This window comes from Capricornis sumatraensis, chromosome 20 (assembly GCF_032405125.1).
Source record: "Capricornis sumatraensis isolate serow.1 chromosome 20, serow.2, whole genome shotgun sequence".
Lineage (NCBI taxonomy): Eukaryota > Metazoa > Chordata > Mammalia > Artiodactyla > Bovidae > Capricornis > Capricornis sumatraensis.
Window position 1 is genome coordinate 19,726,331 of NC_091088.1, and position 26,126 is coordinate 19,752,456.

Genomic DNA, 26,126 nt, shown 5'->3' on the forward strand with positions numbered 1-26,126 from the left:
CACGTAAGGCCTCTTGCACCACCGGCCTCATCATGGCATGTGTCTGGGTAATTTTTCAGGTCTTACCTGGTTTGCCATCAGGTCAAAGCCAGTTGCAGAGGGAACTCCCATTCTCCAAGTGGGCGGCCTTCGAGGACATGGGGCCGGAATGCAGGACAACTTGGGTTGATAGCCTGGCCCTGCACGCTGGGCCCCAGGTGCTGGGCTCCGCCAGCCAGCCAGGCAGTGATGACCTCTGAAGCCAGGAGTCCACAAGTGAGCCCCCAGGCAGGTCTCTGCAGTCAGCCAAGGGGCTGGCCTGACCTGATCTTTCATGCCTGGGCTGGACCTGTGGCCTTGGGTCCCTGGACCAGGGCTAGGTTTAAACTGGCAGCTTGGCCTCTGCCACCTGCGGGCAGGGACCTGTCCCAGGAGGGCTGAGAGCACACCCTGAGCCAGCTCCACCACAGGTCTAGTGGAAAGAACATTCCAGGCCAAGCATCTGGGAAAAGGGAGGCTCCGTGGTGTAATGGGTTCTCAGCATCTCTGCCCTCCGGGGAACGTGCGGCCAAGCTGTTCACCTGCGAAGATGGGAGCCGCGACCTGTTCCTCAAGCCAAAGCTCTGCTTCCCGCCCCTCCTCCAGCCTCCTCCTCTGCAGCAGACCCCGCCCCTCCAGCCTCCTCCTCTGCGGCAGGCCCCGCCCCTCCAGCCTCCTCCTCTGTGGCAGACCCGGACCTGACCTGGCAGACCTGGACCTGACCTGAGCCTTCCCTGCCCACTGGCATTCCTCCCACCCCAGGGCCTTTGCACACACTATTTCCTATTCCTGGAACTCTGACCCAGCTGTGCCCCACACTTCCTCTCGCAGCTCCGACTCTCCCTTGTCCACTACCCGAGTGCCATCCTCGAGCTGGCCCTCTGGAGGGTAAACTGAAACCCCAGCCTTCTGAGTTTTCTCCTGTTAACCCTCCTCTTCTCCAGGGAAGGGGTCAGGTCTCAGTTACACCTCCCTGCCCCTGGCTGGTGAATGGACTGCTGCACCCCCCACCATGAGGAGCAGCAGCCCTCAGGACCTCTGCCCGCCAGCCCACCCCGCAGGTTCCACCTCCAGCTTCAGATGAGGCCTTCTCCCCTTCTCTTGAAAGGGTGAGAAAAAGAAGACACCATGTTTTTAGTTTATAATTTTTCTAACTCAAATGTGGAGTATAGTCTCCAATGAATGAGTGAACACATCGAGCTAATGGGGCAGCTCAGTTCAATGACAGTGAAGGTCCCTCGGGTTTCTCATGATGGGAGTCACACCTGCCTGCCTCCCCACGAGCCTGCTGTCGTCTACCGCTGACTCGGAAACACCCTCCCACCCTGTGCCAACTGTCCAGCACCCCAGCCCCTCAGGCCTGTATGCCCCAGATGACAGCGGTCCGCCTTCATTGGCAGGAGGAGTTGGGCTGAAAGGAGGCACAAGCCCTGAGTATACAAGCAGGGACCCCCACCCTGGCCACCCAGCCCCTGAAGGGCCATGGACTAGGACAAGGCAGAGAGATTGCTCCCAACAGTGCAAAGTTTGGGGAGCACAAGGAAACTGGACTGTGGCACAGACTCACCATGGGCAGCACTGCCTGGGCCCAGTGGTCGAGAAGGCCATGCTACAGGAGGGAAGCGGGAGGGGATTGCCACCCCTGCTTTACAGACGGTACTGAGGTCTTCCCCTAGGTCTCCCCATAAGATGGGGGAGAACTTTGAGCCTGGAGTTGCAAGAGCCTAGAGCAAACCTGTCCTGCAGTCCACCTCCCCACCTCAGGCCCACTTGGGCTGCTCCTATCCAGCCAGGGCTGCAAGGGCTCTGAGTCACAGGCAGGGACAGAGGGACTGTCCCTGCTGAGTCTGTCCGTGTGTCTCCTGCCCTGGATCTGCCTTTTTCTCTCTCCGCTGCCTTCTGTCCGCAGTGTCTGCATCTGTCTGAGTCTCCTTGGATCTCTGTGCCTATCTCCTTCCATCCCTCCTCCCGTACCTCCATTTCCCACTCTGTGCCCCCTCCATCCCCTTTCTGCATCTCTCCAGGCAGGGACTTGGGAGCATGGCCCTATGGGTGCAGTCTGGGGACAGGGATATGGTGGGTGTGGTTTAGTGGTCTGGGGGCGGAGCCATCCAGGACACCACCTCAACAGCCTTCTGGCCTTCCTCCTGCAGCGCCCTTTCCAGTCTTGCCCAACCTGGTACTGGTGTGCTTGCCTCAGCCACCCACAGGAATGAGGCACTGCTGGGCCCCGCCCTGTCTTTCCAGCTGGTGCCCCAGACCCCGACCCCAACCCCAACCAGCCCGCCAGTGCCCACAGAACAGATCAGGGCAGCGGTGAGGGAGGCACATGGCCTGGCCTCAAGACTTGTGCCTGGCTCGCCCACTCGCTCAGCTGTTCAGAAAGACACAGAAAATGCCAGAGCTCAGCCCTCGAAGTAGGGACCACCGCGCAAGCGAGTTCTACAGCCTTTCACTTCCAAAGATCCTGTGTGGGGACCCCAGCCGCACAAAGGCAAGGCCACTGCTGGGGCCACCTCCCCGGTCTCCTGGTGGCTTCTCCCCAGGGACTGTTGCCAGGCACAGCTACCACTTCCCCTCACTTGGGGGGCCCAGGCAGGAGGGACTGGAATTTCTGAGGTCGAGTGCCCTGTAGGAAGGTGGGGTCTTTCTCAACCTGAGCATCTGGCCCAGGGTAAGGTATAAAGGGCTCTGTTGTTCCTCTAAAACCATGTCGAGGTCTGAATAGCCCCAGTGCCCGTGAGGAATGTGCCTTTATCTGAGGAAAGGGTCTCTGCAGCTGTGGTCAAGTTCAGATCTTGATGAATCATCCTGGATTAGGAGAGTGTGAAAGCCGTGGAGGAGGAGAGACACCTGGGGAGAGAGGCGCCCGCGGGAGCTCCGAGGACCACAGGAGCCACCAGGGCTGGGAGAGAGGCCCTGCCTACACTGACCTGGGCCTTCCGGCCTCCAGGCCTGAGAAAAGACACTTCTCTTAAGGCCCCAGTTGTGACGAATACAGGTGGTGAGCTCCCCACTGCAGGAGGTGCATCAGCAGAAGGTGGGTGGCCATGGGCAGGGGCGTGGTAGGCAGGAACAGCCTGGGGACGCAAAGTGTCCATCCATTCATCAGGAAGAAGCCGGGAGAACAGCTATGACGCAGTGCCTGCTCCGGAAACGTTTACTCCAGATGAAGATGTGCAGGGAGGGTGGACTGGAGGCCCAGAGTCACGCACTGCCTAGGAGAGGCCCTGGGAGGGCCCGGGTGTTACCCTGCCTCTGCCAGTGCTGCCTCAGGGGTCTTCCTATCCACCCAGCCTGGGCCTCCAAACTCAGACTGGTGCCTTGATGGCGTGCATTCTGCCTCCTGCGGGCAGGGGGGAAACCAGGAGAGCTGACCCGATCCTCCAAGGCGAGGCCCTCCTCAGCTGGACATGTGGTACAGATTCAAGAGACCAGGGCAGACAGGCCCTCCCAGGATGGCGTCTGAACCTAGAATTCAAAACTTTGCAGAATCTGGCTCCAAACCGTCTCCTTTTCGGGATAACAAAGTTCCCCACCCCATCACCCCCAGCCAGCTGCACAGACTTGCTACAGGTGGGCTCCTGGGGCCTCCCTAGAAACCTTCCTAGGGCACCCTGCATCTTAAAGGTTCAAGGGTACCATCACCCCCTCGCGCTTAGACTTACACTTTGTTAATAAAACCACAAAAGCCCAACAGAGAAACCTGAAGACGTTCACTGGCCCCTGGCCCTTCTGGGACCTCCCTCTTGGCAAGAGGAATGGATGAGAGAATCAAGCCTGTGGGGGACTGGACAGCAGCGCAAAATGAAGGAGCCCTCCGCCCCCCGGGCACCAGGTCCAAACAGCAGAAACATACAAGTGGCTAGGACTCGAGCTTACAGAAGGTTCAAGAGTGTCAGGCAAGACCCTTCATTCTCAGCCACATTTGCAAGTGCTCTGCCTGAGGCAGTGTCCCCCTGGGGGATGCCAGGGAGGGATTGGGGAGAGATGGGGGTGGCGGAAGAGGGAGGAGGAGGAGGAAGGGAGGGGACGGTTGCAGGGAGGGAAGGAGGAAGCGCAGCCAGGCACTTCCCGAGGAGGAAGCAGCGCCCAGATTTTCCCCAGGTGTGGCCCCAGGTATAAAGGGCACCACGGGCCAGCCGCCGCCAGGTCAACCACCAGGGACGTGCTGGAGCCGGGAGCCCAGAGCCCAGCCCCTGCTGCAATGGTAAGACGCTCCTCTCCCCGTGCCCCCACCTGCACAGGGCTGCCTGGTCCCGAAGGGCTGGTGGTTCACTGACCCCCCAGGCTGAGGGTGTGGGGGGTAGGGTCCAGGAAACCCATCAGATCTTGGGGTCGAAGGGAGCCAGGATCCTGGATCCCGGGTTCGCTGGTGAGCTTGGGCTGAGAGGCTGGCCCCTCCGGACCTCCTGTTCCCTCAGCTGTAGAGGGAGGCTACACCTCCCCCACCCCATCCTTCCACGGGAGCAGAGCCCGCGGGTGGCAGTGGAGGGCCCCGTCCCTGACCACCCCTGACCACCCACCGCCTGTTCCACCAGCTCCTCCCTGGCCTCCTGCTTCTGCTCTGGCTTCCCGCCAGCCTGGCTCGCCACAGCCCCTCTCTCCAGGTGGGGGCCCACAGCCACCCCCACAGCCCTGGGACCCTGCGCTGCTACTCCGCAGAGGAGCTGCCCCTGGGCCATGCCCCCCCACACCTGCTGGCTCGAGCTGCCAAGTGGGAGCAGGCGTTGCCAGTGGCCCTGGTGTCCAGCCTGGAGGCGGTAGGCCACAGGAGGAGGCACGTAGGGGCCCCTGCCGGGACTCAGTGCCCCGTGCTGCAGCCGGGAGAGGTGCTGGAAGCTGACGTCCACCAGCGCTCCATCTCACCCTGGAGATACCGGTGAGGGCGGGCTCCCAGGGCCTGGGCACTCTCCCCGTGACCGTGACCTCCGGCTGGCGGTTCCAGCTCCGTGAGGGCAAGGGTGAGGCTCCACATGAGCCAGTCCTTGCCCCGTGTCTCGATCGCAGCCAGACCTGGGACACCAGGGTCCCCTGGGTTATTTGGGGGCCCCTATCTGAGTCCTTGCAGGGGTGAGATGGGGCCAGGTGGGAAGAGAGCAGGCTTCCATGCTCTGGGAGGCCATGGGGCACAGGCACACCCGCACTCACTGGGCACCAGCTGTGTGCCATGTGCTCTCAGCGCCCCACACCGCAGGCCCTGGGCCCTGAGTGCATATGGCTTGGGCGGGGGGGCATGGGCAGGGAGGGAGGTGCCCTCCAGGCTCTCTGACACCCCGCTTGTCCCCGCAGTGTGGACACGGACGAGAGCCGCTACCCACAGAAGCTGGCTTTCGCTGAGTGCCTGTGCCGGGGCTGTATCAGCGCCAAGACGGGCCGCGAGACGGCCGCACTCAACTCGGTGCCGCTGGTCCAGAGCCTCCTGGTGCTACGCCGCCGGCCCTGCTCCCAGGACGCCATGGGGGAGCCCACGCCTGGGGCCTTCACCTTCCATGCCGAGTTCATCCGCGTGCCCGTGGGCTGCACCTGTGTCCTGCCCCGGTCGGCCCGGTGACTGCCGCTTGGCTCCTGAACTGGCCTCCAGGGAGGCCCTCCTATTTATGTGTATTTATTGGTTATTTATGTGCCCCTTGGGTCTCGGGCAGGTACGAGGCTCCAGGAAGGGCTGGCTCCAGGAAAGGCTGGCTCCAGGAAAGGCTGGGGTGGGGAGGGGGGCGGGGGCCTGCGGCCGGCAGCCCCCACCTTGAAAGACAGTTTACCCTTTTACAGAAACAGCTGGGCTAGAAGGAACATTTTCACTGTTCTAGGACTTGTTAAAACACCTACAGAAAAGGGGAACTGTTCTGATGGCTGCCTCCACCTCCAGGCCCCTGGGCGCCCCTCACCCCAGCCCTTTGGGAGGAAAAAAGTACCCCTGTGTTTCTAAAACAGCTTTTTGTTTTCCACGTGAATCTATGTTGTTTACTTGATAAACTGCCCCCAGAACACAGACCTGAATGGCACAGAGGGCAGTGGGTGAAGCCCCTCTCTTTCACCCCCGCCAGGCCCTCTATACCCATCTGGGGCCCAAGGGGCAGTCACTGACCACTGCCCGCCAGGGGCAGCCACTAGTGTGGTGTGTCCTAGAAAGATCTGTGCGTGAACCCAGGTGCACCCAGGGCGAGGTGGGTTTCAACAGAAGAGCCCAATTGTGCCCTGATGGATGAGCAGTGGCTCCCGGGCCTGGCGATGGGCCACACTCCCAAAGCCCAGCCCTCTATTCACAGACATGGCTGTGGTCCCTGGGGACCACCTCCCCGCCCCACGGACGGGTGTCCTCAGGGTAACTTCAGGGCAAGTGGTCAACTCAGGGGGACACATCTTTAACCTGGCTGAGTCATGCTCCCCGAGCCCCAACAGGGGCCCAGAAAACTCTAGACACCCCTCCTAGGGCTTCTGTCCACTGTAGGTGAGCTGCCAGAGAGGGGCAGCCAGGCTTACCAGCTCAGGTGCCCCGTCAGCTACGGAGGAACAGCCCGCCCGCTCATGGCAGGATATCCTGGATCAGAGCACGTTCCTGGCAGTCTAGAGGCTGAGTGCGCAGCCTCAGCGTCCTGGCTCAGTCACGACCCCCCTTTAGTCTCAGTCTCCCTGCTGCCTGTGATGCCCTTCAGCTCCGAGGGCTGATGCTGGGCCGCGGGGCTGTAGGACGGTTGTCTGCACCCCACTGCCGTTTTCATCCGATGATTGACACCTACTGTGTGTAAGGCCCAGGAAGGCGGGAAGGTCTCAGAGAAGGCTTCCTGGAGGAGGTGACTATGTCGTGAGCCTGGAAGCAGTCTTCAGTCAGCACTTTACGCCCTGAGTTTCGGCCACGTGCCCAGCACTGGGGACGGAGCAGTGACAAAATGCTCAGCCCCCTGCCTGCCCTGCAGGTGACTCACGGCCACAGGATCCTCGGCAAAGTGCTTGGCCTGTTGGTGGTGAACACATCAGGAAGAGAGGGGCTGCAGTGGAGGCCACCTGAGGATGACCCGGCTGGCCACCCAGAGCCCATGCTCCAGGCGGAGGGAGCAGCCCATGCAGCTGTGTCTGGGAGGTCAGGGCGGCTGGAGGCCAGCGGGCAGGGTGATGGGGTCCAGAGCAGTGGGGCTGGGGTAGGGTGGGGTCTGCCCTGTGTTCCTGTGAGTCTCTGGGCTCTGAGCCAGGCACTGGACAGGCCAGGTAGTCCTGGGAGTGGCCAGGGGGCAGGGAACAGTGAACCCACTGGATTTATGCTGAAGACAGAGTGTTAGTTGATGGGCAGGGTGCCCTCTGGGCCAGAGATCCCAGAGACCCCGGTTCCAGAACTGTGAGAGCAGGAAGCCAGTGATTGAAGGATTTTCCCAGACCTTGGGGGACTGGGTACCAGGATGGAAGGGCTTCCCAGGCTGGGTGTGAGCTGATGAGCTTTGGGGCCCCTGCCATGGCTTGTATGGTGTGTGTGTGGTGTGTTGGGGGAGTAAGCAGGGGACATGTGTGGTGTGTGTGTGTGTTGCGGAACCAAATTTGGGTCTCTTGTCTGTTGATTACCCCCTACCCTCTCTCACTGTCCTTAAAAACCTTTCCCTGAAAGCCGAGGGGGCTGGGGGTCTTCTGAACGTGAGCCGCTTGGCCTCCTGGCTCAGCACCTGCGATAATGCTGCCCTTTCCTTCACCACGACCCAAGTCAGTAGGTTGGCTTTGCTGCACGGGGGTAAGGGGACCTGCATTTGGTTTGGTAACAGTTTTGGCGACCCAGAGTGGGCGGAAGTTCTTGTGCAGGCATCTTGCCTGTGGCACATCGACCCCAGGGTGGCCTGAGGGGTGCTCCAGCAGGTGAGCCCTGGCAGATGGGGGATCTGGGAGGACACAGGCCATCCCCCCAGACCCGAGACGTTCATTTCCAGAGCAGAAACACAAACACAGGGAATTCCAGGTACATGATTCATGGAACAGGCGAGGCACCGAGACCCCAGCCCTGCTGTCAAGGAACCCCAAAGAGGCTACAGGAAGGGGGGCACCCCTGGCTGGGCGCCACACACCCCCACCCACCCACTGGCCTGCCTACAGGAGGAAGGGCCTTTGAAGCTTCAGCGGGCCAGAGTGGCTTGAAGTTCTGGTCACACGACCTCGTCATTCACCGGCATGGGGTTTTCCTGGGGGCCACCCGTGGGGACCCCCGCTGCCTCCTCACTCGGCTTCTTGCGGGCCTCAGCCGGGGGCCGGGGTGGAGGGTTGCTGGGTGGCTGCTTGATGGTGCCCCCAATCTGCGGCCGCTCCTTGGGCTTGGGCTCGATGGGGCTCCACTGCTCCCCACGGATGGCCGCCTGCAGGACACACAGGCTGGGTATGGGTCCTCCTGGGCCACCCCCCAACCCAGTCCCTGCGCCCCCCAACCCCCGCCAGGGTCCAGGACAGGACTGAGCTCAGCAAGACCTGAGGGGCTGTAGCTCAGTAAGGTTATGCGCCAGGCCTGAGGCTACATGGTCAGAACCCAGCTGTCTCACCAGCCAGGAGACACCTCAACTTGAGAGGGGGACAGTGGAACCCTGGGGCTTCTGAATGACCCCTGGAGGCCACTGCCAGGCGCACAGCCCAAGACCAGGCTTCCTCCCAGGGAGTAAGGGCTGGGAGCAGGACAGGAGCCCAGGCCTAAGGGGTATGATGCTAAACTGAGGCCAGCAGCTCTGGGTAGGGGTGGGGGGTGGGGTGGCAGGCACAGTGTGGGAGGCCAGGGGCCCAGGCATGTCGAGGGGGGAAGACTGCAGCCCAGGGAACTTGCCGAAATGCAGAGTCCTGGGCCTGCCCCACGGCCACAGGCCAAGTGGACCTAGAAACGTGTATCTCTAACTTTGTATTCCATAATAGTTGATTAAAAAAAAAAAAGTGACGGCATATAATTTATGAAGCATAAGAATGAAAAGAGGTTCTATAATCACACCTAAGTTAAAGACTAGAGCACTCTATCCCAGAAGCTAAAGCTAGAACGCTAAAGGAAGAGAATGCAGGGAAATAGACAGGCAGCGGGGCGGGGGAGGCGGGCAGGACAAACCATAAAATAGAAAACCAGTTTAGACCACACACTTGTGTTCTGCTCAGTGAAGAATCCATGGGTAAAGGTGGATCCCTAACAGAGAGGAAGTATCCTCAAAAGCTAAAAGCTACAAAGGGTTCACAGTGAAAGCACCCGCGCGGTTCCTGCAAACCAACAAGAAGACAAAACCCCAACAGAAAAATGGGGGGAAGATCTGAACAAGCAGCACAGAAAGACAGCTGCGACGTATGAGGGGGGCACCTGGGGTTGGAATTAGTAGAGCAACCAAGTCAAAACTGACTCTGGGAGGCTGGAGGCTGTGGCTGGGTTGGAACCCACGGCTTAGTGGGCTGAGAGCCAGCAGGCAGCATGTGAACAGTGGGCATTCAGCAACCTGCGCCTGGCAGGGACCCTCGTCCCTCCCCACTCCACTGTCACACCTCCCCGCCCCCTCCTCCCCACCTCCCAGCCTCCCCAACCTGCTATAAAGATGGCCTTAGGGGGCCTTTTGCATAACCTGGACTCCAGGCAAACCCAGCCCCGCAGCCCCACACGCACGGCTTGTGGCACCACTCAGACTCATGAGTCCCAGGGAAGTACTCCTGGCAGCACCCTGAACTGGATAGAAAACTTTGAGCAATGGATCCCACTCCAAGCAGGGCCCGGCAGGCCAGCCACATCCCCTCTCCGAGCTTTTGCCACTTGTCTGTAAAGTGGGCCCCCCCCGCACTGTCAAGGCTCTGTGGCATGGGTTACAGGAGGATGTAGGGGAGTGGCTAGCATGTTAGATGGGCCACACATGGAGGCCACAGTGTCATGTCCCCACAACGTAAGCCAGGACACGGGCTCGGCTTGCAGGACCAGCCATGAGGCTGAGGCTGACTGCAAGGATGCTACCCACCAGCAGATAGATGCCACTTGCGATGGCCAAGCAGGCTGTCCCCAGGATGGTGGCGAGCAGGAAGCCAGCAGGTACCGCCAGACTGGAGTAGGGGTGAAGGACAGTCAGAGGGGACAGGGGAGACAGAGGATGGTCAGAGGGGGTCCACAGCTCCCCCACCCCTGGCACGGGTCAGACAGCACACGATCGCAGGACCCTGAATGGAGGGGAGGCCCAGCAGGCCCAGTGCTGCACGGCTGGACTTTTAACTTCACCCCTAGCTGTTCTCTGCCTGGTCTGCACCTTCCCGAGTCTTTGGACAGGGCACTTGGCCCCCGGCCACCTGGGAAGAGGCCTCGGCAGCATGGCGGTCTCTCCAGCACACTCACTGGGGGCGGCTGAGCCATCAACCCTGGGGCACCGATTATCCGAGTTAAGCTATCAGGCTGGGGTGAAGTGTTAATGACAGATACAGGTCTGGGGAACCCGTGGCAGAGCCTGGGACCTGGGGTTTTGTTTGAAACAGGTTCTGGGCTGGGAGAGGCCTGATTGACCCCAGCAGTCCTCTGCTGGTGGCGCTGAGGGGTCCCAAGTGGGCGCATGCTCACCCGAGGTGCAGGAAGGCCCGGATGTAGTAGTTCCTGGCGAGGGGCCCAAACAGCTTCACCACTCTGGTCAGATACTTCTGTCCACTGGGCGGGAGGGGGAGACAGGCCACGTCACCCTCCACCCGCCCCAGCCTCTCAGATCACTCGGTTCTTCGTCCCGGGGAGGGGAGGGGGTCTCAGGCTCAGTGGCAGGGCAGACCCTGAGTGGGCTGGTGCTGGAGCCTCGGAGAGACAGGAATGACAGGCTCCTCATAGTGACAGCTGGTGGGGGTGGGGGGTGGTTCCCGGAACAGGGTAGGAAACTCACCACCTCTCCATGGTGGAGCCCTTGGTCCTCTTCCCTCGAGGGTACTCCAGCAGGCAGACCAATACACCCGCTGCTCTGAAGCGCAGGTTAAGGAACAGCCCAGATCAAGCCTGAGAGGCCCCAGGGAGTCGGCTCTTTTGATGAGAGAACAGAGAGGTGTGGCCACTGCCTGAGGTCCACAGGATTCGAACAAGGCAGCCTCCCTCCCCCATGCCTGCCTTGGCGTCTGGAGGGCTTGTAACAGCTGGACTGGCTGGGACAAGGGGGGCTCGGTCCACTGGTGGGCAGGCCAGGCCAGCTGGGGAGGGTGACTGATAGAAGGGAATACGGAGGGACCCCGAGCTTTCTCAGGCCTCAGTGTCAGCCCTCAGGTGCCGCGGACAACTCCCTCCCTTGCCAGGGAGGCCCCCAGGCTCTGTCACCTCCCTGCTCGGAGCCCCTCCTGCCTTCAAGGGGCAGCAGCCTCTCTGGCCCCCACCCCAACCTGGGTCTGCAGCAAGAGGATACATGGAGTAGGCGCCCAGGTACCACTGGGTGAACTGCCCGGCTGTGGCCACAATGCCCCCGGTGATAAGGACTGTGGGCAGAGGAGAAGGAGGTTAGTAGGTGCCATACCCCAACTCTGCAGGGGCTCTGGCCCCTTCCCCAGGGCCCACCATGTTAGCCCAGGAAGGGGACCCAGGCGGGGGAGACCTTGGTAGATGATGGGGGTGGCTATAGGCATGGGCGTTGGGACCCTTCCCCAAGAGCAGCATTTGAGGCAGGGAGGGGACTGAGGAGCTGCTGAGAGGGAGGCAGGGCCTGGCTCTAGCCTGGACACACCCCCGAGGCCTGTGAGCCACGGCACCCTGAGCGTTTAAGGACCACGCTGTTGGTGGTTGACTTTGTACCAGATGCGTGGACCCTCTGTCCTGGCCTCGGGTGTGTGGGTTGATCCTGTTCGTGCGCTCTGTGCGATGCCGGGTCTGGGTGGGCCTGGTCTCTCCGGCCCTGTGTGCACCTGATCGCAGCCCACCTGCCGTGAGCATGTGCATCGCCCCCGTTCCTCCCCAGTGACTTTCTTCTACGGCGGTAGCTTCAGTGTACCACTCAGGGGCGTGATGCACACTCACACTTGTCACTCCATCACGGCCACCCATCCTCAGGGTTCCAGTCACTTACTGAGGTATCACTATGACATAAAGTGCACAGACTTTTAACACGTGTGACCCCTACCATGTGACCTCCACCCATATCAAGATTCTCCCCCATCCCAGGTTTTCTGAGGGCTCTTCTTTTGCTGACAGAAGGTTGGTCCAGGCCCTTCCTGGGGTGGTTTGCACAGAGCTCTGGCTCGCTGTTTGTCTCATTGGGTAGTTTCCCACAATTTATTTATGCATTCTCCTGCCTTTGGGACATGTCAGTTGCTTCCAATGTTGGGCTTTTATGAATCAGCTGATAGAGTTAAACTCTTCACTCTTTAAGCAATCTGATAGTGAATTTGACACATTTTATTGACTGTGATTGCAGATAACTTACTTTGTTATCTTACTTGGGTTTCCTCTTAAACAGCTTTTCTTGTTGCTTCTCCTGCTTTCTACTGACTTGATCAAACTGTAATTTTAAAATTCCTCTTCCTGAACTACATGTGGACTTTAGAAGGTTTATCTTTAATCTCACCCCAAATTAGCCACAATTATTAATTATTTACAGTCAGTGTCTTCACAGTGGCATAGCCATCTTCCCTCTGGATCCAGCTTCGCCCTCGCTGGAGCACACCCTTCAGCACTCCTTTCTGATGACCTGAACTTCTTCGTTGGTGGTCCCTGTGGCATAGAGTGGGAGAGGGCAGCCCCTGCCCCTTGTGTAGCACAGGCCTGAGTTTCCAGCGGTTTTGTCTTACTTGTGACTTTCTTCGTCCAGGCTGTGGTGGCAGATAACACAACTCCGTGGAGGGGACGATCTTTTGATCTGTTTCTTGTTCAGACAGCCTTTCCCGGTCTGGCCTCAGAGTCCCACGAGGTAAAAGCTCTGACCTCCCAGCCCTCCCTTCAGCCCCTGAACCCTGGCCTTCTTCTGCTGGTGTCATGCTCACACTTGCTGTGCTGGAGGAGGGAAGAGCCATCGCTCCTGCGTTCAGGCAGTGGCTCGTCCACTTGACCTGGGCATGTAATTTCCTTGGCCTGAGCCTGCGTCGTTAGCTGGAGCCTCAGCTCCCAGAGGGGCCTGGGGTCTCTCGATGTGGACAGACACTTCAGATCATGGTGAATGAGGTGGGCGCCGTGGCTCTGAGCAGGTGGATGTGGTCAGAGAGGTGAAGTGGGGGGAGCCAGCTCTGTGGCAAACACCAGGGTGGTGGGCCCCCGAGGCCAGAGGGGCAGGGGCAGAGTGGTGGGAGATGGAGGGACCGTTATCTGATCAGATGCGATTCTCTACAACATAAAGGGACGGTGGGCTGGGATGCTCGTGGGGCCTGTAGTTGGTACTGAGTCAGGAGCTAGCAAGAGGAGGAATTTAGAGCCAGGAGGTTGTGCAGGAAGACCAGCAGTAGTCATTGCGGCGGTGATGGGGAGGGGTAGACGGCACTGGGAGAAGACCGCTCTGGGCAGAAGCAAGGAAAGCCACGCACTGACCCACTGGGCTCTCCGCCATCTAGAAGCCAGAAGGGGGCTGCCCTGCCTGGCACCCCAAAGTTGCCCACCCCCAAAATGTGACCTTAAAGTGCTCCCTCCCCACCTCCAGCTCAGCTTCGCAGGTTCCTTCCTTCAGTCCCCAGGTTGGCGGTGGGGGCCTCAGGGTGGGTCCCAGGTGAGACGTGGTGGCTGAGACCCTTCTCATCACTTTATCCCCAGGTCCTCCCGCCCGCCCACTCCCACTGGGGGCGGGGCCTTCCTGGGAGGGGCGGAGCCACGGGCGGCTTCCTCAAGCCTCAAGCCCCACCCTCTCCTGAGAAGTTGAGTCCAAGTGCTTACAGCACTGTCAGCAACCGCGGTTGAGCACAGGGAAGCAGGGGGGACGGCCGCCTTCCTACCCAGAAGCAGGCCCTGGGAGCTGGGTGGGAGGGGTCACATGGGTCGTCTCCAGCTGCCTAGTGCAATGTCCTTCTGAGCAGACTCAGGGCTGCGCCCCGGGAGACAGAGCGGTCACCCAGTTCCATGGACCAAGCCCCTGCCCAGGAGGCAGGAAGAGCCCACCTCCGCAGCCCAGGGGCCTTAGGGGAGGGAGCTTCCACCCCAGGGCAGGAGGGTCACTCCAGGCAGGGGTGGGTCATGCTGGGTTTTCCCAGCCCTACTGGGCGGTGAGTTCTCCGGAAAGCACGGGGGCAAGCGCTTCTTCCCTAGACTGAACTTCCTCTTTTGTGTGTGTGGGGGGGGGGGGGGAGGGGGAGGGGAAGAGGGTGTGCGGGGGAGGGGAAGAGGGCAGAGGATGGGGGTGTGGGTGTGCACGGGGTGCAGGGGCAGGAGGGCCCCGACTCTCCCTCCCCTGCTCCCAACAGAGGCCCCCAGCCCCCTTCCCGCCGGCGCTGTAGGTCGCCCACTGGAGCCTCCGGGCCCGGGGCCCCACCCCAGGCTCCAGCCGGGTGTCTGTGGCTCCTCAGGACCCCTGCTCCCGCCCCTTCTCCAGCCTGCCCTTTCCCCTTTACCTCTCGCAGCCTGGGGTCTCCAGGCGCCTACTTCCCCAGCCCCAGCGCCCCACTGCACTGCCGCGGCGCCCCGCCCCCAGGCTCAGCAGCCCCCGCCCCAAGTGCAAGCGCCCCCCACTCACTCAGGCCGGACGCCAGCGCCTGCTCGTTGGCCCACATGGCCCACTCGATCTGCCCCATGGCGGCAGATCGGCTCGAACGTGGCTCGGACTCTTCAGACCCCGCGGCCCCAGAGCTCAGCAAGCCTCCCGCCCCGCCCAAGTTCCCCAAGTTCCGGCGCCGCCCCGCCCCGCCGCCGGTTCCGCCCCAACCCGGTTCCCCAGGTGACAGGCCGGCGGCAGGTTGGGGTCTCAGGAGCCTTGCCCCCAACTCGCTCCACGGGACCTCAGGTCTTCCTCCCCTGCAGGCCCAGCCAGCCCGGCCTCGGTGGACCCCTGGAGGGGAAGCAGGGCTTCAGGCCAACCCCTGGGAAGACTCCTGGGAGGCCCGCCGCATCCGGCCCTGGGCTAGTGCAGGTGTGGTGGCGTTGGCCCCACTGGTAACCCTGGACTAACTTGGGGGTGAGGGCGGGTGAGTATGGGAAGCTTCTGGGAGAACCCAGAATGTAGCAGTGCTGGGCCCTGTCCTTTGTCACCTCCCTCCTTGGACTCCCTTTTAGGGTCAAGGTCAGAGGGCTCAGAAGCCCTCCCCCTCCTTCCCCCAGCTGGGTTAGGATAGTGGAGAAGAATGGAACTCACTTGGAAGGGGGACATGGACCGAGCTTAAAGCCAAACCCGAACCATTTCCCCAGCCTGTCGGCCTTAGTGACCACGTCCACCCAGCACTCTGTGGCTGTGGCCTGTGCTGAGCATCCCATGCATGGCGGGGAGGCCCCAGCCCCACCCCCCACAATGCCCACCCAGCCCCCTGGGTGAGGGCTGAAGAAAGCACACCAGGCCAGGTGAGTCCTCGAATTGCCTTTACTCTGGCCTTGGCACTGCTCCTCTGTCCCGCAGACACAACACTGCACCCGCTCAGGGGCCTGGGCTCAGAGTTGAGGGACCACTTCATGGAGCTGTCCTGAGGTCGTCCCCTGCACGGTGACCCGGCTTCCAGCTCTGAGGGGTACCCCGACATGCCATCACCTCCTATGGCAGTGGGGTGCCCATGAGTCCAGGGCCTGAGGGCCCTTCATGATCGAGGCACCAGCAGCTCCCTGCCGGCTCAGTCCCCTGGTCTTGGATCGGGGTCCAGGTCCCCGTCTCAGCAAGCGCTGGGTGCAGGTCAGGGAAAGGTGAGGCACTTGGGGGGGCTGCCCCTGATCATCTGGGTGGCTGCAGGCGTCATTCCATTGCCCAACTCAGCCACAGCACATGGCCTGGCCCAGAGCAGGCAGTTACCCACAAATCCCAACAAGCGTGGCCTGTTGACCACCACACCCGGCTCCCAATCCCAGCGAAGCAGCCCCTTCTCCCAGCGGCGGCCGGGCCCCATCAAAGAGGTGGTCAGGCAGCTGGCTTTGGCAGACCGTCAGGACCCAGGAGATGAGCGCCAGGGTCGTCCAGGACCTGAGGCCCGGGTCCCACCTGTGGGGTTAAGAAGTTATCATCAGGGAGGGACAGGGTGCACCTGCCCTTCCAGGAAATGCAGGCAGGTCAGACACCCTGGTGATGCTGGGCCCAGGGCCCAATCCTCAGGCAGAGGCTCAGTCCCTCTGGGCAGACGTGGAGTGGATAGCAAGTCCAGAGCGGTCGGCAGAGGCCAAGGCCTGGAGAGCATAGGTCACAGGTCTAGGAGTCAGATAGGACCCTGACCTGCTCTGGAGGGTACACCACAGTTCAGCTCCACCCCTGCACACCACAGGCATCCATCAGTCCTTAAATATTCTGTGAGTGACTGAGGGGAACACTAGGTGCTGTGAAACCAGGGAGCAGGGTCACAGCTACTTCACTGGCCCTCCTGTGGATGCCCTGGGGCAAGCCTGCAGGGCGCATGCGGTGTGCAACCAGGACTCACCTGAGTGGCGATGATGTATCTGATGCTGCCAGGGACAGGGTCCATGCCCAGCGCAGCTTTAAGCTCATCTGAGAGCAGGATGGGCTCCACGGGCAGCCCCTTCAGAAACCTGGGGGAAGAAGGCAGGGCTGGACTGCAGTCCAAGGACGGCAGGGGTGGGAGGTGTGCAGCGCAGGCAGATGCAGGACTGCTGGGAACCGTGACTGCCAGCGGGGTTGGGGCCTTTGGGGCTGATGAACAAGGGTGCTCAGCCTGTTCTTAATGCCACTGGGCTGCACATCTCGAGGTGGTTAAATGTTGAGTACAGGCACACCTGGAGTGAGAAAGCCAGGGCCTGGCTGTCTCTGAGGGGAGGGCTTCAGGAGACCTCCACGAGGCTATAGTACTGCCCCTCGCCCTGGCCCACCATGCTGCCGTGCCCCATGGGGACATAGCTTAAGAAACAGCCTCAGTTCAAGCTTAATCCTACAAACCACCCCCGTGGTAACCAGGGCGATGAGTCTAGAGCCTCTGCGTCCTCGATGGTGGGGCCAATCCCACGCAGTGTGGGAGCAGTACTCAGCTCCACCTACCAGAAGCCTCACTGCCTCCTTAGGGTGACAGATAAAAAGAACCCACACACGCTTTTCACATCCCTAGTGGGTCAAGTGTCCCCACAATGAGAACAGGGCCCCTTAAACAGCTGGGAGGGAGAAATCCAGATGCCCTCATCATCACAGGAGCCGCCAGAGACAGGCATGTGCCCCTGGGGCTGGGCCAAGTGGACGAGCATCCACAGCCACATGGGCACACGTGTGGGGAAACTGCCTGTGGTCCTCATGGTTGCTGCCCGCCACGGCCTCCTGGATGGGGACCTGCAACTCACTTTTCTCCGTTTGACTCAGGGGGGAAGCTGTGCCTCACGGCAGCCACAAACTCAGCCACGGTGTCATCCAGGGTGAAGACCACAGCATTGGGACCCGCATCAAAAGTGTACGCCACCTGGAACCGGGCGGTCAGATGGGCTCAGACCAGCTTCCAGGACCCACAGGCCACCCACTCAGGTGGGGAGTGGAGTTTTTCCAACATGGGGGCTGTGCCACCAATGAGAGTGAGATGGAGACGCAGCCCCCAGCAAAGCAGGCTCCGTGAAGCCCGCCTGGGGCGCCCAGCCCTGCACCTGCCTTGGTCCGCCCGTGGTGAGCATTGAAGCGGTGCACCAGCTGGATGATGCGCCGGGATGTGTCACTGAGGTAGGAGATGGGTGGGAAGGTGTCCAGGCAGGTGGCATGGAACTGGTTGCTATCCTTCATGGTCAGCTGGCCAAAGGCCTGGAAGTCGCGCTCCCTGATGCAGCGGGTCATCTCGGCCATGCGCGCCGGCACCAGTGCCTCTGCCCGGAACTGTAAGGCAGACGGCCAGCCTGTGAGCTGTGTGGAGCCGTGGAGCCTGGTTTCCGAGCACCCCTGAGGAGCCGCCCGCCAGCTGCCCGCTGGCCTCACCTTGAGCAGGGCACTGGTCTCCACGCTGGTCTGCATGCCTGCCGTGCTGCCCATCGGCTTCCTCTCGGCGCTCACCTGCGGCGAGGGAGGGAGGCTTTCACTGTGCCCGCAGCCCAGGGAGCCTGGGAAGGCCCTCTTGACCCCAGCTGGGCCCCTCACTCACCACGAGGATCAGGACTCGGAGCTCTGGCCAGTGTGACTCGGGGGCCACCTGATGGGCGATGCTGTCCTTCCCATCGGGGCGCTCCCCCATCTGCCACTCCACGAAGCCACCGTACAGGCTGCGGCAGGCACTGCCTGAGCCCCTGCGGGCCACTTCCGACAGATCGCTGTCCACCCCATAGACCCGGGCCAGGGCGTAGGCTGCAGGTGGAGGTGGGGAGGCTCAGATAGGCTGGGGGTGGGGGGTGGTCTGTGCTCAGTGGTAGAGAAGGGGGGCACCTGGGGGATGGAGCCTTGGCCCTCAGCTCCGTGGCTGGCAGTCAGCACCCACGTGCTCACAGGCTTAGCCTCCACAAAGGGCTCTCAGGGTACATGAGCTGCTGGGAGGAAGAGCCCCCTGGGCACCAGGAGGCCTGGGGCTGCTGGCAGTGCTGGGCGTAGGCCAGGACTTCTTAAGGGCATGATGCTGGGATGCAGACCTGGAGGGGTCCACAAGGCCAGCTGTCTGCCCTGGTTCACCGGTCTCAGGGCTATGTGGAGGACGTGACCCAACCACCCACTGCTGTGGTGACCGGCTCTGCCCCCAGCTTGGGGGTGGGGGGCCCTGCTAGAGAGTGAGCCACAGGAGGGCAGAGCAGAGCAGGGGTTCCGAAGAAGCAAGATGGGCTCCTAATAGGCCATCTGAGAGCCTGGAGCCAGCCACAGCCCTGGGGTTCTGCTCGTAAGCCAAGAAATCACCCCCACTTAGTTTGAGCCAGTTTGAGGGGGATTTTGTCACGTGCTGGGTCCTCCCCTCAGAGCCCCCAGAATATCTCAGCGTTCAGAGGTGCGACATGGCTGAGGCCGTGGCCTCGTGTGCAGGGCAAGCTTGCAAGGGACCTGTCCCGGGGCACCCACCTAGGCAGGCATAGCCTGCAGCAGAGGAGGCCAGGCCTGCAGCTGTGGGGAAGTTGTTCTCCGAGGCCACGTGAACCTTGTAGCTGAGGCTGAGGGGCAGTGGGTCTTCATGGCCGTTGCTCCTCCGCTTGCGGGCCAGGCGGCGGACTGAGGGGATGGGAGACGACGCCTGGGTCAGCACAAGGGGACCGGCCTCTGCCCGAGCTCCTTACACAGACCTCCCCCTTCTCGGGAGACCCCAGGCTCAGACCTGGCCAGGCTGACAAGCATTGGCGGCCCCTGAGGTGTGAGGTGGGGAGGGGGCAGGTGACAGCAGTGCCTTCTATGTGCTCACACCCGCCCAGCGCAAGGAAGTGGCGCAGGGGTAGGGGCAGGCTTGTCCTAACCCCAGCATCCCCAAGGACCCTACTCACTCTCCCTCAGGCAGGCCTGGAGGCGAGGCTGCCCCACATCCTCCTCCTGGCCATTCAGCCAAATCCGATCCTCTGTGAAGTCCCTGCTGATGGCGGCCGTCGTGGTGGTTTTTAACTGGGAAAGAAAGCGCAGGGCACCTCGGTGGTGAGTACCAGCCAAGCTCCCCTCTCTGTGGGGCCTTTCCTCCCCTGGTCCCTCTTGGTCGCCCGCTCAGGGCAGTGGCCTTGCTAGAGAACAGGGACGTGGAGGTGGAGGCCAAGGCAGGCCAGGCTTGAGTGGTGGGGACGCCCCATGGGTGTCCACTACACAGGGCAAGGGCCCACATACCCATCTCCCAGCAGAGAATGCAGGGCAGGGACCTCCTAGGAGGGCTCAGCATGTACGTGCCCGTGTGCTGAGCACACCTTGCAGTGAGCGATCGGACGGATGGCGTTTGTTGGCTGGAGATGTACTGCTACCATCTGTAAACAGGGGTTTTGTAAATATTTTTTCGATGTGTATCATCAACCATGCTCACCTGATCCTGGTGCAATGTGACACTCAGAGAGGAATTGATGGGTAGGATCAGCTCCTCATCTCGCTTTCCCCCTGGAACAGACAGCCCACCGCAAAGCCAGTCAGTGTCCCAGCCCCGTCTACCAGCACCACCAGTGCCCTGCCCCTCCCCACCGCCACGGCCACCCCATAGATCCCCAAGTTGCCTGGATCTTGCTCTTTTACTGCACAATCTAAGTCCTCCTCCTGGTGTGCCCCTGTCCTCAGGAACCCCTTGGCAATTGCTCCCCACTTCACTGAGCTCCCAAGAGCAGAGCTGGAGGCCAGTCCACCCCCTGCTTCACTGCTTCTGTTTTGTTTTTCACTCATTCAGCAAGTAGTCTTGGAGTGCCTGCCGGGTGCTGAGTGCCCTGATTTAAGTCTCTTCCGTTTCCCTCCCAAACAGAAGAAGCCCCATTTACCGAAAATTTATTAAATCTCCCTGTTTATGCCCCTGGAGACACTCTGGAATTACCCCCACTTCTGTTGAGCTCTTCCACTCCTGCATATCACAGCAAATACGGAAAACTTTCCAGAAAGTCCAAAATTTCAGATCCACTGTTAGGCACAGGTGGGGACGAAAGGGTCCCCACTTTCATCTTTGGGGTGGCGGACAGTTACAGGACATGAGGAGAATGAATCCTGGTGGATAACCCAGGAGAACCCAGAACGATCCCCCATAAACATGCCCAGTTGCTTGCTGACAAAAGTGCAAAAGCAGTTCCTTGGAGGAGGGGTGCGGCTTCTGAAAATGCCGCTGGGTGACTGGACATCCATGGCCTAACACAGCCATGCCTCAGTCTCATGTCTTGAACAAAAGTACTCAAAATAGATCAGACTTCAATTTAAAATGTAAAAGCCTAAAACTTTTAGGAAAAAACATAGTTAATACTCTTCAGGGTGAAGGGCTAGAACCAAGACGTCTCTGACTTGCTACCAAGGATGGAGAAGATGACACATTGGCCCCCACCACCGTCTAACAACTTCAACCCTTTGAAAGGCTCTGTTAGGAGGATGAAAAGAGAAGCTACATGGTGGGAGAAAATATTTGCAAATCTTGTATGTAGCAAGGATTATTATCTAAAATACAAAACGAACTCTCAAAACTCAATGGTAGTAAGCAGACAGTTCAGTTAGAATCTGGATTAAAGTCCTGAAGAGAGATTTCACCTAAGACTCACGGAGAGGAAATGAGCACACGGAACGCTGTTCAACATCACTGAGCAGCAGAAGAAACAAGCTAAAGCCACAGTGCGATGTCACCATCAGAATGGCTAAAATAATAGCTGGTGACAACAACGCATGCCAGAAAGCTGGATCACCCATACGGTTTTATGTGGTTGGCGGGAATGATTAAAATGGTACAGCCAAATGGGAAAAGTTTGTTTCTTTAAAAAACCAAACATGCAACCACTCTATGGCCTAGCAAGTGTACTCCCGGGGCATTTATCTAGAAGAATGAAAATTTACATTGATACAAAAACCTGTACACAAAAGTTTAGAGCAGCTTTTCCCATAATTGATCCAAACTGGAAACAGCCCAGTTACTTTGCAAAGGCATATTGCCAAGCAAATTGTGGCCCCTCCCCCCTGGGGACTCCAAGATTCACGCGGGTGGCTCTCCAGAAACTAGTGAGGGAAAGGAGCCAATCCCGGGAGCATTCTTGAGACCTGAACAAGACAGACACCGAGAGCAGGTGGAGGTGGCAGGGTGGGCGTGGCCGTGGGAATCAAGCCCCCACGGGGGCCGGCGTCCTGTATGAAACACGTCCCCAGGTCTTCTGGCTGCACGTGGTGCCCAGCTCCGCGATCGCACCGCGGGAGGGTCCCCACATCTGCACGCGGACTACAATCACGTCCACACGAGGGCCCAGCCCACCTGCCGCTGTCCGGGGATCCGGTCCACCGCCCAAACAAGCCCCTCCCAGCCTCAGTTTCCATGTCCGCAGGGCCCCCACATCCTGCGCCTCACGAGCCCACCACTCACAGTATTTGACGACCGCGATGTTGACGGGCGCGGTGCAAGTCACCACCACGAAAGGCTTCTCTGAGGCCATGGCCGAAGAACAGAGCGACCCCAAGCCACGGCCGCCAGCCTTCCAGACACGCGCCGCAGGGGGACCGGCGATTGGTCCTCGACGCCCCACCTGCTCGCGTGTCGCCCAATTAAAGGCGGGCCTGGCCCATGCTCCACCTCTCAACCAATGAGTGGCATCGGAAGATAGGCTGGCGACCCTGAGCCCGCCCCCGCTGGCCCGAAAACACGCTCCGACTCTGCGCAGGCGCAGAGATTGGTTCGCCTCGCCGCCCCCCCAACCCCGCCCCTCACGCTCAGAAGAAGTCCGCGCAGGCGCGAGCTCCGCGCAGGCGCCTGGAGGTGCAGTTCCCCCACCTGCGCCGAGGGTACCAGGTGAAGCCTCTGGGTGAATGCCGCGCTCAGCGCCGTGAGACACGCACTCCGCCGGCCGAGGTCCTCCACGCCTCGCCGCCCTGGTTTCCCTCACTCAGCGGCCCGAAATTCCCCTCACCCGGCCGCCCTGAGTTTCCGTCGCCCGAGTTTTCCTCAGCCCGGCTGCCTGAGCTTCCCCTCACCCCGCCGCCCGGGGTTCCCACAGACTCCCCACCCCCTCACCAACCAGTTCCTGGGTGAGGGGCTGCTAAGGGAGGAACTTCTTCGGAATAGGTACTTTCCAGCCCTAACCCCCTCTTTTAAAGCTCCGTACCAGCCGGGGTTCTCTTTTCAGGGTTAAAGTTCAGTCGCTCAGTCGTGTCCGACTCTTTGCGACCCCATGGATTGCAGCACGCCAGGCCTCCCTGTTGAAGTGGGTTGTCACATTTATAATGACGCTTATTGGGGTAAAACGTACCATTTTAACTACTTTGAAGCTTGCAATTCTGTGGCATTAAATACCTTCCGATTGTTGGGCAACCATCACCACTCTCCAACTCTAGAACTTTTCCATTTTCCTAAGGTCAAATTCTATTCCTTACACAATAACTCCCAGTTTCCCCCTTCTGTTTGTAAAAATTTATTTTTGGCTTTAAAATGATTCTGTTTTCAGTGAAGATAGGAGCGCAGCCCCCCGGTTCTGTTCCTACAAGTATCAGCAAATAGCTCTCTTCTGATTAGGTGTGTTTTAGAGACCATCCTGAAGATCTCCATTTGCCATAACTTGTCCAACTGGTACCCTGTTGGTTGACAATGAAGTTGTTACCAGTCTTGGGTCACAAGCAGGTTTCTTCCGCAAGTGTTGAGTCCTTTTTTAGGATAAATCCTTGAAATTGGAATTGAAGGGCCTAGCAGGATGTACCTGAGGTAAAGTTGATAGCTCTTGGCAAGTTCCCTCTGGAAGTTTCATTGATGCCAGCCACCAAAGTAAGGGATCTGGAACCTTCCCCAGCACAGCAGCTCCCCGTCCACCTGACCCATGAAAAATGGTATCTCACTGTTTTCAGTTGTGTTTCTGATAGTTGTTACATTTTTCTTGGAGTCACTGTTTTGTTTCATGCAGAGCCATTAAAACTTCCTTTGAAGAGCTGTTGGTGCATTTCTCTGGACAGTGGTTGCTGTGTATTCTCTGAACTATAGAAGCAAGGTTGCCTATGAGTATCAGTGATTTGTACAGTGTGTGGCAATGATGAAGGGACATCTCACAGGTTCATGATGCCATCTGTTTTGCACCAAGTACTGTGCCAGGTGTCCCACTCTGGGGGACTTCATGTTATTGTTTATAATTTAAGTATTGACTATAGAGTGAAATGTGTCACCCCACACTCAGATGTTGAAACCTAACCCCAGTAGGATGGCGTTAGGAGGGGCCTCTGGGAGTGATGAGGTTATGGGGGTGGGGCCCTCATAAAAGATCCCACAGAGCTCCTCACCCTTTCTCCAGGTGAGGGTACCATCATGATCCAGGAAGGGGCTCTCGTCAGACACCAAGCCTGCCAGCACCTTGATCTCGTACTTCCAGCTTCCAAACTGTGAGAACTCAGGGGTGGTTGTTTAAGGCCCCAAGTCTGTGGTATTGTTTGTTACAGCATCCTGAACAAACTAAGACAAAGACAGTATTATATGTACTTGATTTAAAGAGAAAATTACCAGACCCTCTTCTATGCTCACCCCCAAGTTCGGCAGCCACTTTATTTTTTAACTTATTTTGGCTGCACTGGGTCTTCAGTGCTGGGCGCGGGCTTTCTCTAGTTGTGGCGAGCAGGGGCCACTCTTGGTCCTGGTGTGCAGGCTTCTTATTTTGGTGGCTTCTCTTGTTGCGGAGCACAGGCCTAGTTGCCCCGTGGTGGGACCTTCCCAGGCCAGGGATGGAAGGGAAACTGTGTCCCCTGCACTGGACTGCCAGGGGAGTCCAAAGGCAGCCACTCTGACATCTGTTATTTTCCTCCCTGTTACTCTTCTTCTCTAATTAATGGGCTGTTTCGGCTGCACTGGGTCTTCACTGCTGCATGTTCTCTAGTTGCGTCTGGCGAGGGCCGCTCTCTAGTTGGCGGCGCACAGGCTTCTCGTTGCAGTGGCATCTCTTGCGAAGCACGGGCCCTAGAGTGCCAGCTCAGTAGTTGAGGCACATGGGCTTAGTTGCCCCGTGGCACGTGGGATCTTCTTGGACCAGCAATTGAACACGCATCCCCTGCATTGACAGACAGATTCTCAACCACAGGGAAGCCCCTTCCTCCATGTTTCTAAACACCCTACTTGTTTCCCTCTTTCTTTTTCTTCTTCCTTTATTATCATTTTCGATGGTATCTTTTGATTGTCACCAAGCAGAAATGAGGAATTGTTTTCTATCCCCACCACAATCCATCCTCCCCAATACAGGTAATGTTCTCAGTGTTATGATCGTGTGAACCATGCACAGTTGAACACATGGGTATAAGTGCCTGACTGTGCATTTGTGTAGTGGGGAACCTGGAACAAACAAGCCCCCTGAAAGAGGGCTGGGCATAGACCTCAGGCTGACACCATCAGCCCCTGCTCTTCTGAACAGTCAGCCTTCAAGCATGTAGAAGATAAGCTCATCACAGGACCTCTATTTCTGGGGCTTTTTGTAAACTAGATGTGGGTTAATGCCTGTTCTGCCATAGTGGGAGTGATAAACCAAAGGACAGAAGCTTTTACAGATGGTCACGTGTTCTGATTTGCTCCATTAAAATGTGTTTCATGGAGATGTGGTAGGTGCCTTGACATCTCAGGGAGTCAGCCTGAAGTGTCAGTTGCAGGACAAGAACAGAGCCTGGAGCTTTTCTCACAGTCTTCCTCAGACTTCCTGTCTTATTTCAAAGCATTTTTTTGATGTAAAATATGTAACATAAAATTTGCCTTCTTAACCTTTTCCTTTTAAAAAAAAAATTTGGTTGCGCTGGGTCTTGGTTGCAACATGTGGGATCTAGTTCCCTGACCAGGGATTGAACCCAAGTCCCCTGCCTTGAGAGCACAGAGTCTTACCCCTGGACCCACCAGGAAAGTCCTTAACCATTTTCAAGTGTGCAGTTCAGTGGCAGTAAGTGTACTGACATCCATGTGCAGTCATCCCCAGGTCCATCTCCAGAACTTTTTCCTCTTCCCAAACTGAGACTCTATGCTCAATAAACACTGGATGTGAATCTCCTCCTCCAGCCCCTGGCAGCTACTCTTTTACTCTCTGTGTCTGAATTTGTCTGCACCAGGGACCCATGTAAGTGGAATCCTGTGTCTGGCTTATTTCACTGCGCATAATGTCCTCAAGGTTCATCCATGTTGTAGCAGATGCCAGAATTTCCCTGCTTTTTAAGGCTGAGTAATATTCCATTGTATGGATGGACCACATGTTGCTTATCCACTCATCTGTTGTGGGTATTTGTGTTGCTTCCAACCCTTGGCTGTTGGCGAGTAACACTGCTGTGAACGTGGGTGTCCACTGTCTCTTATTAAAGTTCCTCTTATTTGGTTCTTTGGGGTACACACCCAGAGGTAGAGTTTCTGAGTCATGCGGCAGTTCCGTGTTTAATTTTCTGAGGAACCTCCAGTTTTTTTCCACGCTGCTGCACCATGTTACCTCCCCACCAAAGTCCCCAGCTTCCATTTCCTGTGTCCTCACTGACACTTTTTCTTTTCCTTCCTTTTTTGCTCAGACTCCCTAACGGCCGTGAGGTAAAGTCGTGTCTCCTTGTGGTTTTGATGTGCTT

General features: G+C 58.8%; 3 protein-coding genes across 3 annotated transcripts; 1 reads left to right on the forward strand and 2 right to left on the reverse strand.

Moving 5' to 3' along the window:
* Positions 1–2,058: 2,058 nt before the first annotated feature.
* On the forward strand, positions 2,059–5,572 carry IL17C (interleukin 17C). The gene is made up of 4 exons (XM_068992262.1): positions 2,059–2,094; positions 2,266–2,334; positions 4,560–4,900; positions 5,311–5,572. The coding sequence occupies exons 1-4, from the start codon at positions 2,059–2,061 to the stop codon at positions 5,570–5,572; spliced, it is 708 nt and encodes a 235-aa protein (XP_068848363.1).
* Positions 5,573–7,966: 2,394 nt separating this feature from the next.
* On the reverse strand, positions 7,967–14,689 carry CYBA (cytochrome b-245 alpha chain). Its single transcript, XM_068992761.1, has 6 exons — positions 14,592–14,689; positions 11,355–11,424; positions 10,848–10,922; positions 10,541–10,624; positions 9,954–10,035; positions 7,967–8,345 (listed from the first exon to the last, which is right to left on the reverse strand). Exons 1-6 carry the CDS (start codon positions 14,647–14,649, stop codon positions 8,139–8,141), a joined length of 576 nt encoding a protein of 191 aa, XP_068848862.1. The 5' UTR covers positions 14,650–14,689; the 3' UTR covers positions 7,967–8,138.
* Positions 14,690–15,446: 757 nt separating this feature from the next.
* On the reverse strand, positions 15,447–22,026 carry MVD (mevalonate diphosphate decarboxylase). Its single transcript, XM_068992637.1, has 10 exons — positions 21,940–22,026; positions 19,936–20,006; positions 19,418–19,532; positions 19,005–19,151; positions 18,109–18,308; positions 17,946–18,020; positions 17,628–17,846; positions 17,330–17,445; positions 16,465–16,573; positions 15,447–16,034 (listed from the first exon to the last, which is right to left on the reverse strand). The coding sequence occupies exons 1-10, from the start codon at positions 22,007–22,009 to the stop codon at positions 15,954–15,956; spliced, it is 1,203 nt and encodes a 400-aa protein (XP_068848738.1). The 5' UTR covers positions 22,010–22,026; the 3' UTR covers positions 15,447–15,953.
* Positions 22,027–26,126: the final 4,100 nt, after the last annotated feature.

Bases quoted from the DNA above. Each gene is read 5' to 3' on its own strand.
- IL17C (XM_068992262.1), top strand. From the start codon at position 2,059: ATGGCCCTATGGGTGCAGTCTGGGGACAGGGATATG. The intron at 2,095-2,265 runs GTGGGTGTGGTT...CTGTCTTTCCAG, and splicing joins AGTCTGGGGACAGGGATATG to CTGGTGCCCCAGACCCCGAC. The intron at 4,901-5,310 runs GTGAGGGCGGGC...TTGTCCCCGCAG, and splicing joins ATCTCACCCTGGAGATACCG to TGTGGACACGGACGAGAGCC.
- CYBA (XM_068992761.1), bottom strand. From the start codon at position 14,649: ATGGGGCAGATCGAGTGGGCCATGTGGGCCAACGAGCAGGCGCTGGCG. The intron at 11,425-14,591 runs GTGAGTGGGGGG...CTCTGCCCACAG, and splicing joins GGCGCTGGCGTCCGGCCTGA to TCCTTATCACCGGGGGCATT. The intron at 10,923-11,354 runs GTATCCTCTTGC...CCTGCGCTTCAG, and splicing joins TACCTGGGCGCCTACTCCAT to AGCAGCGGGTGTATTGGTCT.
- MVD (XM_068992637.1), bottom strand. From the start codon at position 22,009: ATGGCCTCAGAGAAGCCTTTCGTGGTGGTGACTTGCACCGCGCCCGTC. The intron at 20,007-21,939 runs GTGAGTGGTGGG...TGTCTGTTCCAG, and splicing joins CATCGCGGTCGTCAAATACT to GGGGAAAGCGAGATGAGGAG. The intron at 18,021-18,108 runs GTGAGTGAGGGG...CCCTCGCCGCAG, and splicing joins TCCGAGTCCTGATCCTCGTG to GTGAGCGCCGAGAGGAAGCC.